At 48.9% G+C, this 17,184-nt stretch overlaps 7 protein-coding genes across 7 annotated transcripts; 4 read left to right on the plus strand and 3 right to left on the minus strand.

The window, feature by feature from the left end:
- Positions 1 to 236: 236 nt before the first annotated feature.
- Positions 237 to 2,055, minus strand: UA08_09066 (putative glucose transporter rco-3; the record flags this gene model as incomplete). Its single annotated transcript, XM_020263959.1, has 4 exons — positions 237 to 642; positions 723 to 1,506; positions 1,569 to 1,894; positions 1,958 to 2,055. The coding sequence occupies 4 exons, from the start codon at positions 2,053 to 2,055 to the stop codon at positions 237 to 239; spliced, it is 1,614 nt and encodes a 537-aa protein (XP_020115740.1).
- A 1,221-nt stretch (positions 2,056 to 3,276) lies between these two features.
- UA08_09067 (hypothetical protein) lies at positions 3,277 to 4,935 on the minus strand (the record flags this gene model as incomplete). Its single annotated transcript, XM_020263960.1, has 3 exons — positions 3,277 to 3,402; positions 3,495 to 4,524; positions 4,595 to 4,935. 3 exons carry the CDS (start codon positions 4,933 to 4,935, stop codon positions 3,277 to 3,279), a joined length of 1,497 nt encoding a protein of 498 aa, XP_020115733.1.
- Positions 4,936 to 5,282: 347 nt separating this feature from the next.
- On the plus strand, positions 5,283 to 8,012 carry UA08_09068 (hypothetical protein; the record flags this gene model as incomplete). The annotated part of the gene is made up of 7 exons (XM_020263961.1): positions 5,283 to 5,478; positions 5,535 to 5,743; positions 5,797 to 5,896; positions 5,943 to 5,984; positions 6,041 to 6,271; positions 6,324 to 6,624; positions 6,692 to 8,012. 7 exons carry the CDS (start codon positions 5,283 to 5,285, stop codon positions 8,010 to 8,012), a joined length of 2,400 nt encoding a protein of 799 aa, XP_020115732.1.
- Positions 8,013 to 8,952: 940 nt separating this feature from the next.
- UA08_09069 (hypothetical protein) lies at positions 8,953 to 9,183 on the plus strand (the record flags this gene model as incomplete). Its single annotated transcript, XM_020263962.1, has 1 exon — positions 8,953 to 9,183. One exon carries the CDS (start codon positions 8,953 to 8,955, stop codon positions 9,181 to 9,183), a length of 231 nt encoding a protein of 76 aa, XP_020115836.1.
- Positions 9,184 to 10,778: 1,595 nt separating this feature from the next.
- Positions 10,779 to 12,987, plus strand: UA08_09070 (Transcription activator of gluconeogenesis; the record flags this gene model as incomplete). Its single annotated transcript, XM_020263963.1, has 3 exons — positions 10,779 to 10,980; positions 11,110 to 12,917; positions 12,970 to 12,987. The coding sequence occupies 3 exons, from the start codon at positions 10,779 to 10,781 to the stop codon at positions 12,985 to 12,987; spliced, it is 2,028 nt and encodes a 675-aa protein (XP_020115837.1).
- Positions 12,988 to 13,641: 654 nt separating this feature from the next.
- UA08_09071 (Riboflavin kinase) lies at positions 13,642 to 14,401 on the plus strand (the record flags this gene model as incomplete). The annotated part of the gene is made up of 2 exons (XM_020263964.1): positions 13,642 to 14,001; positions 14,057 to 14,401. 2 exons carry the CDS (start codon positions 13,642 to 13,644, stop codon positions 14,399 to 14,401), a joined length of 705 nt encoding a protein of 234 aa, XP_020115838.1.
- A 125-nt stretch (positions 14,402 to 14,526) lies between these two features.
- UA08_09072 (hypothetical protein) lies at positions 14,527 to 16,740 on the minus strand (the record flags this gene model as incomplete). Its single annotated transcript, XM_020263965.1, has 9 exons — positions 14,527 to 14,593; positions 14,650 to 14,722; positions 14,822 to 14,955; positions 15,016 to 15,127; positions 15,193 to 15,602; positions 15,671 to 15,757; positions 15,821 to 15,853; positions 15,916 to 16,269; positions 16,388 to 16,740. The coding sequence occupies 9 exons, from the start codon at positions 16,738 to 16,740 to the stop codon at positions 14,527 to 14,529; spliced, it is 1,623 nt and encodes a 540-aa protein (XP_020115839.1).
- Positions 16,741 to 17,184: the final 444 nt, after the last annotated feature.

Here is a 17,184-nt window from a genome sequence, read left to right on the forward strand (position 1 = left end):
TATAAGCCCAATTTGTGAGGCTAATCTGATATGTATTGTATACGGAGAAGAGCAATATGGCAAGCTTCAAGTAAAGTATATATAACCACGCTATATTTAGATTGGGGATTCCAAATATTCAGACAACACTAGGACGTCAAGAGCGAACGCATATGAATCAACGACTTGAGTCTATCTGCAATAAGCCCTTCACCGCCATGCACACTCACTATTATCACAATTCCAGCACCGTCCACTCAAGCATGTGCAGGATCGTGGAACTCTCGGTGTTCTCCACCCACGTCCTTCTCTTCACCAAAGGCGTGTGATTTCTCATTCTTCTTCTTCTCGGTCCAGGTGATAGTAGGCTTCCAGTAAACACTCTTCCTAGCCGAAGTAACCTCGCTGTAGAGCTCATCGACCTCCTCCAAGGTCAAACCTTTCGTCTCATAGATCATGGTGTACACGAACGCGATGCAGAGGAAGCAGCAGCCAAACCAGATGAAGAAAATCTTTGATTGAAGGTTGGCATTACCAGGTCCATAGTTGACCAGGTACGGGGTTGAGAAGCTCAGAGCCCAGTTGAGAAGCCAATTGGTCGCGGTGGTCATGGATAGGGATTTGGCGCGGACTTTGAGAGGGAATATTTCTCCTGTCACCACCCTGAATTCCCGTCACTATTAGCACGTTTTTTTTTTCCCCGAACATATAAAACAACGGAAGCAAGGAGGGTTGGGACTTACCAGGCGATCGGTCCCCAAGAGGCAGCGAAAAAGAAGATAAATATACAAATGAAAGCAATGGCGGCCTTTTGAGCAGCTTGATTGTGGACAATAATATTCCCAAGTTCATCCTGACTGGTGGTAGTCGTTCCCAACACGGCAACGAGCAGCTGAGAGACAGTCATTCCAATTGCTCCCCAAAGCAGGACCGGACGTCTTCCCCACTTGTCAATGGCATAAAGACCGGGAATAGTAGAGCCGACGTTGACACAGCTGGTGATCAAGCTGATGATAAACTCGTTCTTGAACCCGGAGTTCTTGAAGAATTGAGTGCCGTAGTAGAAGATGAAGTTGATGCCGGTCAACTGCTGAAGAGCTTGGAGGAAGCATCCAGTCATAAGACGTTTGCCGAGGCTGCCCTTGAAACACTCAATATACCCAGCACTCCCGATACTCATCTCGTACTCATGGTTGGCCTGGACCTCTGCAAGCTCATCGAGCAATGCGGGATCAGTTACAGGGAGCCGTCTGAGCTTGGCCAAGCTGCGGATTGCCGCTTGGTGGTTGTCTCTCTTGATCAGGTAGCGGGGTGTTTCTGGAAGGATGAGCATGCCAACCACCAGAACAATGGCCCATGCGAATTGGACCGCGATTGGGATACGGTAGCAACCAGTATCATCACGCGAATGAGTGGCATTGTTCACCACAGCGGCTAGTAAAAGACCAACTGTGATGGCAAACTGGTACGAGCCAACAATAAACCCACGAATCCATTTCGGGGCCGTTTCAGACTGGTACAGGGGGACTAGTTAGACTCTGTTAGCCCTAGGACAAATCATGCTGCTGGGGGAAAATAAAAAGACTCACTCAGAGCTGAGATTAAACCCACACCAAAGCCAGCAAAGAAACGTCCCGCTAGAAACAGTGGGATCGCCGTGGCAGCAGTTTGAAAGGCGACTCCGAGCGAAAAGACACCGGACGAGGCAATCAATCCCCAACGACGACCAACGAGATCTCCCATGGGGGCAGCACCCAGTGCGCCAAAGAAGGTGCCGGCAGAGAGAATGGAGACTATGGCCGAAGACTGACTGGAGGTAATGGTCAGACTGCCAGTGGAGTCTCGGTAGCCTGTAGAGAAAGTCCTCTCCCAGTACGGCATGGCAATGATGCCGCTGATAGTGCCTGTATCATATCTACACTGAACAATTAGCTCAAGCTCGCTCTCAGTCCTTTTCGATCAAGGGCCGAGTACGTACCCGAATAGAATACCTCCAAACGCGACGAAGCCGCTGATCAGAATGGCAGGCCACGCCTTTCCCGCGGTCCCCGCGGGCTGTTTGAGTAGGATACCCATGGCGTGTATATAGGAACTTAAAATGAAGAGTAAATTTTGCTGAATTATTCAAGGAGATGCTGTTGGTCAAGAGGATTGGAGGAGCGAGACGGCCCTTTTATAGGCAGCCCTGAAAGCGACGGCCAGGGAGTACCTCTCACCAGAACAAACCTTCTGAATCACATGGTCCAGTAGAAACCTGACAAGCACAGACTGCGGGGGGAAGGGGGACAACAGTGTTACAGTCTGTGCCGTACAAAGATGAGGTCCAAGCCTCCAAGGGCTCCTATCCTGGCGCACGCGGTCTGACTGCGGTAGCGAGGCTGAATACACTGCGATTCATTGGCAATACGTAGATGGGCGTATAAAGTTAAACTTTCGTCGGAGCAAATAGTCCATCCGCGCTGAGAAAGAGTAGTTCTTGGTATTTGTCTCATTGGTTCCGTAGGTGAAGGGTTAGTCGTTAGGGGGAGTTTCGTCCTCCCCGCATTTCGCTCGTTCAACCCCATGGGGCGCTGCGTTCCTTGGTCAACGGCTTTCCGGTGACTGAATCGAGCAGACTAAAAGTCTTGGATCTCATTCAATGATCCTGACACGGACCTGGCATGTAATCAGTCAGATATAGAGAAAATATAGCAATCTATAAAACAGTCAAGTGCGTCATCTTCATGTACAGTATGACCGTGACAGAATCATCGTAGATCCGAGTTGGAGCAAACCAACCTTAGGTTTACCCAATGTGTATAGCAAGGCCAAACTATTAGTATAAGTGCTTCTTGATCTTCGTCATTGATCTGTATGTAAGTCCATGAAATTCCAAGGTTCTTCTTACCTGTGAAATCCGTTAGGGCTACGGCACTGTAGTGCGTTGAGTCCGTATACTGTATTCGTTCGCGTCTCCATGTCCCTAGTTTGAGAGCAGAGTTTCTATTCTCATACAATTGCACCATACTGTACCTTAGCTAGGTAATTCCGTAAGTAATTGCACGCTCTTTGGCAGTTTGGCTGGCTCGTAGAATCAAGGGTATTTAATCTATGTATAGCTGAGGTACAACGACCGACTACCTACCTAGGCAGGCCGATACCTTTTCATTCCTATACTGAATTATGATATGATATGATATGGTATACACGAGAAATTAACTTAGCACAAATACACTGAAGAACAAGAAAGAGAGCGTATAACACAAATTGATTTCTCTATTGCTTTTTTCCATTTCATCCCCTAATTTCTTAATAAAATCATCGCTTCTTGATACTCACGTCCAAACTTCCTATGAACCATATACCTGCGAGTACGGCCAATAGGCCCGCTGCAATGGTTAGGGGTTTGCGAAGGCCGGCTGTGAAGGAATATGTGTACGTGACCTGGTTTTGTCGTTAGATAACTAGCTGTAAAGAAAGGGTGGGAAGAACAAGCCCCCCCCCAAAAAAAGAAAAAAAAAATTTAAAAGACTTACTAGGATTTCCGAATCTCTAGCTTCGTCAGACAAGTTATCAACCTTCAAGGTCAACGCGGTGCGTCCAACGGTGTCCATGAACGTGCGGTGAGTGGAAATGCTAGACTCAATGCGCGATGCGTCTGGGAGGCCATTTGGCGCATCGCCATCGACTACTTCGTAGCGAACATCCGTTGCGCCCTCGGGAAGAATGACACGGACGACAACATGGTCGTACTGAATACCCTCAGAAGCAATGGGTCCCTCAATGAAAGGGACTTTGAGAGCGTACGACTCGGCGCCAATCTGTCGCAAGAATGAGGAAAGCTGGTTGTTCCATCCCACGCGGAAACTGTACTTCCAGCCACCGAACAGGGGATAGCGAGGCTTGAGCTCAAGGTGGGCATCTCGGCCAGGTTTTCCGGGTCGATAGCGACTGGTAGACACATTGCCGACATCATCTGTGAAATAAGGATCGACAGAACCCGGTTGGAGCGGGTATACCAACTCCTGCAAAGCAGAAGTGGTCGCAAAGCCGCCGTACGAGGTCTTGGCCCATTCGACTCGGTCGAAGTTCTTGGATAGGTTGGCGCCGTCGTTTCGGAGCCAGTAGCGCTCCTCGATGGCAAGGTTGCCTCCCCAGTGGGATACCTCGATGTCTCGTTCTAGTAGTGAGCTGGCTAGGACGGGTTTTGTGGATTCAAAGCGGAAGCTCAGCGGATACGTGGCACCAGGCGCCACCTTGGTGTATGGTCCATATGTGTAGGTGCTGCCTTGCTTCTCCGGATCACTTCCTGACTTAAGCTTTGAGGTAGTTGTGTAGTCGGGGACCTTGGAACTGGGGAATTTGACTTTGGTCTTTTGCGTCTCGGTCTGGTAGGCGGACGGCGCATAAGCATCTAGCTTGTATGTCAAGTATTGTGAGTCCTTCTGCTCAATAGCCTTGGGGAGAGGGCTGAAAGAGCCCAGAATATAATATGAGATGCTGAGAGTAGTCTGTGAGGATGGAGATAAGGGCTCGAGGAACCGGATCTTATAGAAGTGAGAGTCGCTGTTGTTCATTCTATATTAGCTGGCGCACTCGCCGCTTGACCATACCATTCTGTCATGACAACACGCACCTGTCCTCGACCGCCACAGCAGTCACTGGGAAGCTCCCTTTTCCAGGGGATTTCTTATCGCGCACCTCGAACCCCCCAATGCGGCCGAACACATCAGATGGGAACGGGAGATAGTAATCGCTTTGGGGCTGCTTGTCTGTATTCTGCACCACCACATTGATCGTTTCACGAACATAGCCCTTCTCCAAATTGGTGTTTCGCACTAGATTCGTATTCTTAAAGACCTGTGGCGGTTTGAAATCATTGCCCAGGACCAATTGTCCTTTGGTGGCCTCCGCAGCGCATAATAGTATGCTGCAGCTTGTTGACAGCAGCCCAGCGGCGATGCTGAGGAATCTCATTGTGACAGTGGCTGGGACCACAACGGGTCTGTCGTGGACCGCTTGCGGGTGACCAGGCTGCTTTTATGCACTGGCAGCTGGAGAAAGGGAGATCCTAGTCCGATCGATGACAATGGGCAGAAATGAAGCTGTGGTGCAATCGTTGTATGTTTCTGATAGGGAAAGAGCTTAGGTGGCCCTCCGCCGCGGCTGTACGGGAGGCGTCTCGGCCACTTGACGCACTCCGCATTGCTTCATCGTTCGCTATGCGGGGAACTACGCATACATTCGTTCTTTCAGCATTCAGGATTGTCAGTGTCAAGATTTAACATGCTCTGATTCGAACATTGAACCCGTCTCGTATCCCCATGGCAATTGCCTTTGCTGCCGCTGCACGCCTTCGCAGCTGGCCCAAATCACCCCGTCTTTTCTCTCACAGGCGCATTTCCCAGAGGGCGTCGGATTTCGCCAGGAGTCGATTCTTCCAGGTATCAGATGAAGTCAGAGATGCGATAGCTACTGGCAAGCCAGTCGTCGCTTTAGAATCAACGATATACACACATGGTAAGCCTCGGCCTCTGTGAATCTCCAAGTACTATGCTAGTACTAAAACAGCCAAGGCTTCCCCTATCCCGACAACGTCGCGCTCGCCTCGTTGCTGGAATCCGTTGTTCGCAAAAATGGCGCTATTCCTGCAACAATCGCCGTGTTCAATGGTGTAGCACGAGTAGGATTAAATGCCGATGAAATCATCGAAGTAGCTGCCAGTGCCCGGTCGAGGACTGCATTGAAAGTGTCACGTCGGGATCTCGGCTACATCTGTGGACTGGTATGTCTCTCGAAGATGAGATGTCATGATTGAGGTTGCTGAAGATGACAAAGGGACTATCCGGCAAGCCTATCCATGGCGGCACCACCGTTTCAGGAACTATGATTCTTGCTCATCTGGCCGGTATCAAAGTCTTTGGCACTGGTGGATTAGGTATGCATACCTATACCTGAATATACGCACTAGCTAATACAAGTAGGGGGTGTTCACCGCGGGGCAGAGGTCTCGATGGACATATCAGGTAAGCAGAGCAAGAGAACCTTCGAGTAGGACCGCTGTCACTAAAAACATAACTAGCCGACTTGACAGAACTAGGGCGGACTCCTGTTGCTGTAGTCAGTTCTGGCTGCAAGAGCTTCTTGGACATTCCCAAGACTCTTGAATATCTCGAAACCGAGGGTGTTCTCGTTGGCACCTTTGCTGACGGGCGGAAGGGCCATGTTGACTATCCAGCATTCTGGACTCGAGATAGTGGTATACTGAGTCCCAAGGTGATTGAAAATGAACAAGATGCCGCGGCCATGATTTGTAAGTCTGCCTATTCTGGGGACTCGAAAATCATGACTAACTGATTGCTTAGTTGCTCAGAATAAGCTGGGTCTGAACGCCGGAATTCATTTTGCAAATCCTGTGCCAGAAGAATACTCTATTCCGAAAGCCAAAATGGATAGACTTATCGATGAGGCTGTTGAGGCAGCCAATGCAGAAGGTTTTCGTGGAAGTGATTACACGCCTTTTATTCTTGCGAAGATCAAAGAACTCAGCGGTGGAGACAGTATCCCGGCAAACCGCGCACTCATTGAATCAAATGTGAAGCGAGCAACGAAGGTGGCTGTGGAGTTGGCAAAACTCGAAGAGGCACAGAACGGATCGGAGCATCGGTGAGCAGGCTATGATGGCTTTCACCACACGGAGGGCTTTGCTGATGGGTTGTATATACGCGAACAGGTCAATACCAGTGAGTTCTATTTTGACGCCCTCAGCTAGCTCATCAGTCACAACGCCGACGCATCACACAGGAAGCGTAGAGACTGTAGCACACGACATGGGAAAAGTAGATGTTCTAGTCGCAGGCTCTCTTGCCATCGACCTCTCCTGTGACTTTGCCCCCTTTGGCAACCGAAAGGCCGAAGTCACCCCTGCCCCGAACACCTCAAATCCAGCTGTAATCGAGCAGAGTCTAGGAGGCGTTGGCTACAATGTCGCGATTGCGTCGAGTTACGTTGGAAGTAAGACCCTGTTCTGCAGTGCTGTTGCAGATGATTTAAGCGGCAAAGCAGCTCTTGTGGCAGTTGAAAAAGAGGGCTTAAGTACTAGAGGCATTCAGACATTGTCTCCCTCACTGGGCGTTAGGACAGCTCAGTATATTGCTGTCAATGACGCCAAGAAGGACTTATTCGTGGCCATGGCGGATATGGCTATTTTGGAGCTTCCGGAACACGATCTGGATATGGAGGACTTCTGGGGTTCTCTGTTTGCGCGGACGCAGCCTGATTGGGTTGTTATTGATGCTAATTGGAGTCCAGCGGTGATCTCCAAATGGGTCGAATTTAGCAAAACCGTCGGTGCTCGAATCGCATTCGAGCCTGTCTCTACGGCCAAGTCTACAAGACTATTCAGCAAAGCGACAGACAAAAAATCGTCTGTAATAGGATCTGCTGACACCGTCCCCAATCAAAAGATTGACCTTGCCGCGCCCAACGAACTCGAGCTCGCATCGATATACTCTACCGCTCGTGAGAATGGATTATTCGACTCTTCTGAATGGTGGAATATCATCAATGCGTTGAACCTGTCAAGCGCGGGATCTCGTGATTTACTCGTTGCCGTCACATCCAATTCATTGGTCGATGCAGGCATACCTCAACAGAGCATCCAACTACTACCTTTTATCCCATGTATCATAACCAAACTGGGACGACAGGGTGTTTTACTCACGCAGCTTCTGCCCCGCGGCGATGACCGTCTGAGCTCACCTGATTCTGCCCCGTATATCCTGTGCCGAGCAGATGATCAAACTGGGAACGAAATGGTTGGCGGAGTTTATATGCGTCTGTTCCCGCCGGAGACGGTACTCTCTGATCGAGATGTGGTTAGTGTAAATGGGGCTGGTGATACACTGCTGGGCGTTGCTGTTGCTGGGCTGGCTAGAGATGGAGCTAGAAGGCTGGAAGACATCATTCCTATGGCCCAAGAGGCTAGTCTATATACGCTGCAGAGCCAGGGAGGTGTCAGTTCTGGGATTAAGAGACTGAAGGGATTGATATAAATAGGTAGATGCGTGTTAAATAATAATAGAGCCTTGATTAAGTTTATATACCTATTTGTACTATAGATATTTGTCGTATTTTTAAAATCTGGCAGTTACTATGTTCCTATTGAGAAATGCTGTTTAGAAACTGATGAATGCTGCATCGTCAGTCTCAAAGGGATGGATCGAAGAGTCCAAGGTCGTTCAATTTTCTCTTTCCTACAATCGTAAGCTCTCATCACAGAGCTTTGATATATGTCTAGGTCTCAAACCTTGAAAAGCAACCTTGGAAAAAGAACATTAGAAGATTGAAGTATATTCCTTCAAATAGCAAGACAAGGCGCTACCTAGGTACAAAATCACAAGCTCTTGCTTTTTATTTTCTGTTGCGTCACAGATAAGTCCGTCGGGGTAATATTCGCAATGTATTCTCTAAATTCCTCTGGAAAATTACACTCCTTCGTCCAGAAATACTCGCCTTCCGACCAACAATTGTACTGGCAGGCCTCTTCACGGAAACCTTTACTAAAAGCTTGACTGTTGATACACTGCCATGCGAAGATGCGTGATAAAGCATGTGACGTTTCCCTTTAATAGGGACATTGACATCCAAGCCTTGGCGGAGAAAGTATACTACAATCTCAGGGAAGTTCCTCTTGCAAGCCTCGTAGCAAAGTAAATTGTAGTATGCTTTGATTGCTCTTTCGCGCAAGCGCCGTCAGCGGAGTTCCCTCAACATAAAATCGAGAGCTTCCTTATTTCCAGAGCTGACAGCACAATAGATTGGCGTCTTTTTCCTGCGACGAAGAAGCACAAGCCCTTGCAATCATTGCGCCTTGTCCCACCAGAAACTTGATCATATCAAACCGAGATTCTTCTACTGCATAGCACAACGCAGTCCTGCCTGAGCTTTCTTCAAAGTCGATGCTTACGCCTTTCTCTTCCTTCTGGAGTAATAATGTCTTTACCACATCAATATGGCCCAGGGCGGCCGCAGCTAGAAGTGGATACCGATGAGCCGTCGAGCCCAAAAGATCCCTTTTTCATCATGCTCCGACAATTTGTTCCGGCGACTCCAGAAACGGAAAATGACCACAACTGGTCTAAATGCCCTTTAAACGCAGCCAGTGAGACTCCTGCTTCGAAAAACATTGAGATTGCATTTGCATTTCCGTTTACGGCTGCATGAAAGAACTTTTTCTCCGCTATGTTGGTCTTGACTGCTCGTCAATATAACAAAGGTTCCACCACAGCAGTCATAGAACTACATGTCACTGACAATGCGTGGAGGTCTCCGAGACTCAGTCTGTCGGTCAGGAGAAGAAATAATTCACGGGGAAGCGTAAATAAGAGGATTGTCTTTGTTTGCCTGGCCATTGTTGACAGATAACACACACGCACCAACTGGCAGACAGAGATGGAGATGGTGGCTCGCCGAGGAGCATATACCTAGGCAACAATCCATGACGGCCTCCTGAGTCGTCCACCTCGTCATCGAACGAGGCATCAACGGACAGTTTGCACCGGATTATTTGGTACAATTGCTAGACACATGCAAATGGCGGCCTTCATCACCAACTGCCGCCAAGACAGCGACGTCCCTATAAATCCCGGGCTCTCTGTCAGTCACCCGAGGTCTTCTACTACTCTGCCACAATCAGCGACCGCAGCCTCAGGAACTGTGCACGCCGTGGTGGCTCCGAGAAAAGAAACCACGTATTCAAACGAGGTGGATGTAATCAATCAAGGTCGGCTCGTGAGGTCTTGCCGCATTCGGCGCGGGCCAATCACAGCGAGTGCATTTCATAGACATAGACATATGCATAGGCATAGGCACAACTCAAGAGGCGCAGGATAAAGCTACGTGGGCAACAAAAACAGCTGGCTGGCGACAAAGGATCCCTTGCTTGGCGTGGAACAAGGAATAAAGAAGAAAAAGAAAGGAGAAAAAAGCCAAATGCAGGCACCGCTTTGCTGCATGCAGAATTTTCCCACGCGAGGACGCAAGAATGCGCGGGGAGTGAGGCATTTTCCGTCAGCCCAGGGCCCGAGCAGTCGCATGGACTGCTGCGAGCCAGTATAAATAGCAGGGCGAGTTGAGTCTTGTGAGAGAGAGAGAGCGCGACAGAGAGAGAGAGAGAGGTACATGTATGACTAATGTAGCCGAAGACGCCATACTTTTGCTCCCCGCAGCAGCCTCGGACCTTCCCAGTTGCCAACCAACCTTGGAACCCTGCGAGAAAAACGTCGCGTCTTCGCTTCTTTCTTCGCTTCTTTCGTGCAGCTCTCTGCTCTTCTGCGCAGAGCACTGCGTGTTCTTTCTACCGCCGTTTGCACGATCCTCAGCACACTCTCCACTCCCGTGCAATTTGTTTCGTCGCAAAAGCTACCCTCGGCTGCATGCCCGAAACGCGGCGTGGATTGAAAGAAAACGGCCAATTGTGGCGACCACGCCGACAGCAGTTATCACAAAGAAACCGCGCGTTATTGTCGCCTCGAGACAATCGCATTATTCGCCAACACCAGCGTGCGTCTCGTCGTCCTGGTTTGCATGATTGAGATATCGTGGGCAAGGAACCCGGTGCGCTGGTTCGACAATTGCCCAGATTCGCCTTTACGCGCTCGACGATAGCATTTGGCACACAACACGACACAGTGAATTTTGTGCTTCGATTGGTTTCGACGGGACTTGAAAGGGCCGGTCGTGGTGAAATCTCTATACTGACGGCTGGCCGCGCAGAAGGGAAAAAAAAAGTTTTTTGTCATCCCATTTTTCACCCCAGCATGATGGACGTGGACAACGACAAAGACGATCTGCCCTCCGCCACAGATCACAGCGAGCACGAATCGGCTGATATGGTCAAGGTGGACGGCGCCGCGCGAGACACTCAAAAACCAGCTTCCAATTCCAAGGACCCCTCGCGGCCTCGCAGAAAGAAAGCACGTCGCGCCTGCTTTGCTTGTCAGCGGGCGCATCTAACTTGCGGTATGCCACCACTCTTCAACCAAGCGGTAGATTATAGCAAAAGAAAAAGCAAAACAAAATGCTTCTCCTTCCAGAAAACGATATGTCCTTTTTTTTCTTGTTTAAATTATATATACTAATCTTCAACAGGCGATGAGCGTCCTTGTCAGCGATGCATCAAGCGCGGTCTGCAGGATGCATGCCATGATGGAGTGCGAAAGAAAGCAAAGTACCTTCACGATGCCCCAGATGGTGCTCTTATGCCTGGAGCTGGCGGAGGTTACTTCAACCAAGGGAACGGTCTTCCTAAGAATGCCACGAACAATTTCGCGCCAAACGGAAACAACGCGCAACAACCGCAGCCAAAGCCGAACAACATATATACAGGCTCGACGCCGGCGCCAGCGCCCACCTTTAATGCAAACGGCTCGTTTGATGCGAATACTACACCCAGTCAAGTGCTGACAGATAGTGCGTCCATGAACCCGGGTCCTTTCACTGCCACGCCAGCTTCGCCTACATTCAGTATCTCCGCCTCCTCCGCTATACCAAATATTTCGCAGCCGGCCAGCGATATGGCACCGGGCACGGGCGCGGCGCAGAACTCCTTCGGGGCATTTTTTGATCCTAGCGACCCGGCTTTGTTCAATTTTGATCTTGCCAGCATGAATTTCGGCAATCGGTACGGTGCATTGGAGTTTGGGATGCTAGGCCATATGGCTACAGGTGCTGGAGACACACCGCCCAGTGACAGTGGCGCACAGAGAGGCTCGATTGGACAGCGCAGTAACTCTCAACAGTTCGGAACACCTGCTCCGGGAACCTTTACCGATAGTCCCAATCAGCAGTCATTCATGTTTGGGGATCCAGTCTTGAATGAATGGTCGACGGGGCAAAATCCCAATCGAATGGGTCTATACGGTCAAGGAGGAATGCACCTGTTGCAACAGCAACAGAAACAAGATGCGCCTCATGCATATGCCATTGGATCTGGTGCCTTTGCCAGTCCTTCATCGACAACGAGCCCTCATACATCGACAGCGCCGGCGGCGGCTTTTGAGGAATCGCCAATGAAGACCAAAACGGTGATATCAACCCCGCATCTGCGCCACCAGAGCCTATACACCACTTCCAATAAGAGACGGCTGCGGGAGCCATCGGCTATCTACGAGAGTGTTAAGGAGCCATATTCATACACTGGCGGGTTTCATAAATTGATTGCCTATATTAAGAGACGATTTTCACCGCCGAAGACGGTGCGCATCGCCAAGGCATTAGCGTCGATCCGACCATCGTTCATCGCTACGACCAAGACACTGGATCAAGACGATCTGATATTCATGGAGAGATGTTTCCAGCGCACGCTGTGGGAATACGAAGATTTTATCAATGCCTGTGGAACACCCACCATTGTATGTCGTCGCACTGGCGAAGTAGCGGCTGTCGGCAAGGAATTTAGTATTCTAACGGGATGGAAGAAGGAGATTTTACTGGGCAAGGAGCCGAATATGAACGTCAATACAGGAAACCCTCAATCCTCAGAACCCAACCCCTTCTCCTCATCGTTATCGCGCAGCAGCGGCGGAGCCAGTGGTCCTGGTCCCAGACTGTTTAACCAAGATAACAGCAACACGGCAGCGGTGTTTCTGGCGGAACTTCTCGACGATGACAGCGTGATTGAGTTCTACGAAGATTTTGCGCGACTTGCATTTGGCGACTCGCGCGGCAGCGTGATGAATACGTGCAAGTTGCTGAAATACAAGACGAAAGAAGACATGGATCTGGTCAAGACGGATGATGGAAGATGGAACTCGGCGGCGCATCATGTGGGCAAGGGAGGCATTGTTGGAGAGGCTGGCATGAATCGGTTAGGGTTCAAAGATGGACGGGTCGAGTGTAGTTATTGCTGGACTGTGAAGAGGGATGTTTTCGATATACCCATGTTGATTGTTATGAACGTGAGTCTTCCCCTTCTCTCTCTTCATCGTGTATGGTACTAATAAGAAACAGTTCCTACCGCACATTTGATTATTTTTTTTTCTCTTTCATTCCTTCCTACAGCCTGCCTTTGTCAGACTGAAAAAGACGTTTACTTTTTCAAAGTGATACCACACAATGTTTCTGTTTTTCTTTCTCTTTAGCCCTTGGATTCCGGGATGAACAGGCGTTGGACCAAAAGTTGGGGCACGTACATATCTTTCTGTTTATCATTTTATTTTCTCTTGTCATCTTCGAAGAGAAGAGCTGTAAATCGCGCGTGTCGTGTACATATACGATTGACAATCGGTAATTAGTTATACAAGACTATATCAAATAACTTGTCGATTGCTCGAATATAAGCATAGCAGAAAACTGACTAATAAGCGTCGCCGCGTCAGATCCACCCAACTACGTTTCGTCCACTTCCGCCCCGCGATAGTTATCCCGGTCTCTGGCATTTTATATCTGAGATAGATCTTCCTATAACTAACTACTCACAAAAAATACTGCTCTGAAAGGTAAGTATACTAATCTCGTAACATCCATCGTATCACCTGTATCTATCAAAGGATAGAACTAACCTGAGTACTAGGCCAAATCCCTTCCCGTGGGAGCATCAAAATCTCTCCCCATCTCAATCAAGACACATTCAAACGAAAGAGAAAAAGGGAAAAGAAAACGAAAAGGAAAAAAAAAAATAAAATGCGTCCAGACGGCCCTCGCGACCCCGTCGCTGGCCCAGACCAAGGGCCCCCAACCCCCTATCCAATCCGCCTCTCGGGCCCGGTCATCAAGGGCTTCGGACGCGGCAGCAAAGAACTCGGCATACCAACCGCCAACATCCCCGCGGACGGTCTAGCAGCGCATCCATCCCTGGAAACGGGGGTATATTATGGCGTTGCAGCGCTGGACCCGGCACGCTTCGTATACGAGGATGCTGTTTCTTCGTCGATTGCTACGTCTGAAGGGGGGGGGGATCGGAAAAAGAAGAAGGTTACTATCCTCCCTGCTGTGTTGAGTATAGGGTATAATCCATTCTATAAGAATGAGGTTAAATCTATTGTTAGTATACCCTTTACGAGTCATGTGTGAAAATGCTCGTGCTAATGATAGGTAGGAAATCCACATAATGCCCCCTCTAAACTCACCCAGTCCAACATCCCAAAACACAAAGGAGAGTAGCAGTGAAGAAGAGAAAGACAAAGAGCAATTCTTCAAACTGCCTGATTTCTACTCCACCACCCTCAATCTACTCATTCTCGGCTATATCCGGCCGGAATTCGACTATGTCTCGCGCGATGCGCTTGTGGAAGATATTCGGGTGGATTGTGAGGTTGCGAGGAACAGTTTGGAGAGGAGTGGGTATGCGTGTTATTTGGCTGATGATGGTGATGATGAGACTGAAAATGAGGCTGGTGATGAAAAGGGGAGAGAGGAGAGGGTGTGGTTGAGGCGTTTTTAGTTTTATTCAAGACGATATACGTATGTGCGTCGTATAGAATTGGAAGGTATATTATTAAGTCTAGATATCTGTCTATTGTATGCATGTTGTTGTATGTGCCTATGTAGTTGGCTATGAATGGATAGTTATATCAGAGAAGTCGCAAATTTACTCCTCTGGCGTAGTTGTTTGCCGTATCGGAAGAATATATACCTAGGTAAAGTCAGCAGTTTTCCCCTGACTCGAACTAAAAGAGATAGAGTACTTACGGAAATGGAACCATGGCCAATGTCAAAAACGCCAATAATGAAGACGCCCATTGAATCCCGAGTCGGTTATACACTGCATAAGAAGGGGGTGGTTAGCAAATTGCTTTTTCCTGCCAATGCAAGCAGTGTCTTGGCCAACGTGACACAACAGATCAGAGTCAAACAAACTTACTGTACGTTCCAAATAGAGGGAAGACGCCAGCAAAGCTCGATCGAGCAAAGCTGTTGGCGGCCAGCGCACTCGCTGCAAATTCAGGGTACGCATCAACCAGGAACGTGAAGATACCCGAATAGACGAGAATGACACTACAACATGGTATTAGCGTGATCAAATTAGACACACAAACAAGAAGTCTCATTGCATACCCCATTCCAAACACCGCCGTCCCAATAACCGGCGCGATCCAGGGGATATGCGGATACGCTGTCCAGGCGAAAATGAAGATGCCAATCGTCACGGGAGGAGCGCCTGCAATTGCTGTTCAACGAACCTCATTAGTACGTGGATTATGGGGAAGGAAACAACGTTAACAATGGACTCACCTGGGGGAAGACGCCATTCGGGCATCGTCTCTCCCTTCTCGCCCACCGCGTTCTCGTGATTGCGCTGCAAGCGAAGGTAGTTCTTCCGCCACAACGGATCTGTCGAAACAGCCACCATCATTCCAACGGAAATTCCCAGAAAAGTGCATCCGACTTGCCACAGTTTGAAATCATACACCTCGGTAAAGACTAGGTTGAATGCGCCGAAGAAGATGTATAGAATACCCAATAGGATGGCCGAGTACAGACACAGACACAAAACCATCAGCTCCTGGGTGAGAAGCAACATGGGCCGGTAGCAAGAACGTATTACAGTCTGAGCGACAGATCTGTCCAGTTTCTCGATGGGAGCGTAATATCTCTGATCCCTGGTTTCTTTGCGGAGTCTGATAGCTTTACGTTTCAAAAGTCTATCCACAATAATACGTCAACAGATGTCTTTGATACTAAACCGGATTCTCCATCAAAATTTACTCACACTGGGTGATAGGTTTCGGGGACGAGGAAAAATATCACAATTAACTGGACTCCAGACCAAATAAGCAAGGTATAAAACGTCCATCGCCTATCACAGTCAGTTTGTTATGTATGTAACCTTGCTAAAAGACCAGCAGTCAAGATTTCTTACCAAGTGGTGTATTGATTGATGAAACCTCCAACCCTGATTGCAAGTCAGCAAAATCCACGGGGGTTCACCAGAAGGGCATAATGATAAAATCTTACAAAGGACCAATCTGAGGACCAAAAAATGGACTCGCCGTAAACACCATCATCGGCGCCGCCAGCTCATGGCGATGGAACATATCACCCACGGTGCCGCCGGCGACGCTCAGGAAAGCCGCACCGGAAAGCCCGCCAAAAAACCGCACAACAATCAAGGTTTGTATATTTTGCGCCACTGCGCACGGAATCATCCAGATGACATAAAACGAAAACGAAGCGATATAGATGATACGGCGACCAAAGAATTCCGACAAAGGGGCTAGAAACAACGGCCCAACGCCAAGCCCAAAAATGAACGACGTCAAGCCGAGCGTTGCGACCTCATCGGAGCAGTGGAATTCCTTGGTTATTTGGCTATAGGTCATTGTATAGATGGAAGAGGTACAGGTGCTGTGCACAAGCGTCAGCATGCCTGCCTGCCTGCCAAATGAATCCCAACAGACGAGGTACGAATGATTGATCGACAACTTACACACAAACGGAGCCCAAACACACAACCAAGCAAATTGCCCATTTTCTCGCATAATTCATATTCTTCGGGTTTTCAGGGTCGTTCTCGTCCCATTTCACCACCAGTTCCGCCGTCGTCTCTGCATTTTCTGGTTCTTGCTGCTGCTGCTGCTGCTCTTCCTCCTCGTCATCTTCTGGAGCGGTGATACTGTATCCGTCTGTGCGCGAGATTGACCGTTGGATATTCAGGGAAGCTTGAGATTTGGTTTTTTGCAGATGATTTTCGCCGTGGTCCTTCTCGGACGAAGCTGTTATGGGAGAGAAAGTTGGGCCATCGGCATCTGCGGAGAGACGGCCTGTCTCTTTGTCCTCCATGTTGATGTTGATAGGAATGTATACAAGGTGCCAGGACTCCTCTGTTAACAAAGCCCCAGGTATATATACCGTGCTATATATTCAGAGAACTGAACAACGAACGCTGACAAATGCAAATTGATCAGACGAGTCGGCTGCTGCGGGTGGATTTTTTTTTTTCTTGGTTCCAAAGGAGGAACGCACCCAGCTCTTGCTCGGCAAGTAGTCCGAACCGGGCCGTACCTGGTGGATCAATCATAATACTGAGGTCCTTGCCGAGGCTGTAAACGCACTGTTACAGAAAAATAACAATAGATATGCATAAATTTGACATTTGATCAGTCTCGGAAATAGTTGTCCTATCTACGATCAACGGTTTTAGACAGCCACCCCTACTCGTTCCTAAGTGCAGCCAGTATATTGCCACAAAGTCTATTTGCTGCATAAACGTTCAACACATCCGGC

This window comes from Talaromyces atroroseus (assembly GCF_001907595.1).
Source record: "Talaromyces atroroseus strain IBT 11181 chromosome Unknown scaffold_17, whole genome shotgun sequence".
In the NCBI taxonomy this organism is placed as follows: domain Eukaryota; kingdom Fungi; phylum Ascomycota; class Eurotiomycetes; order Eurotiales; family Trichocomaceae; genus Talaromyces; species Talaromyces atroroseus.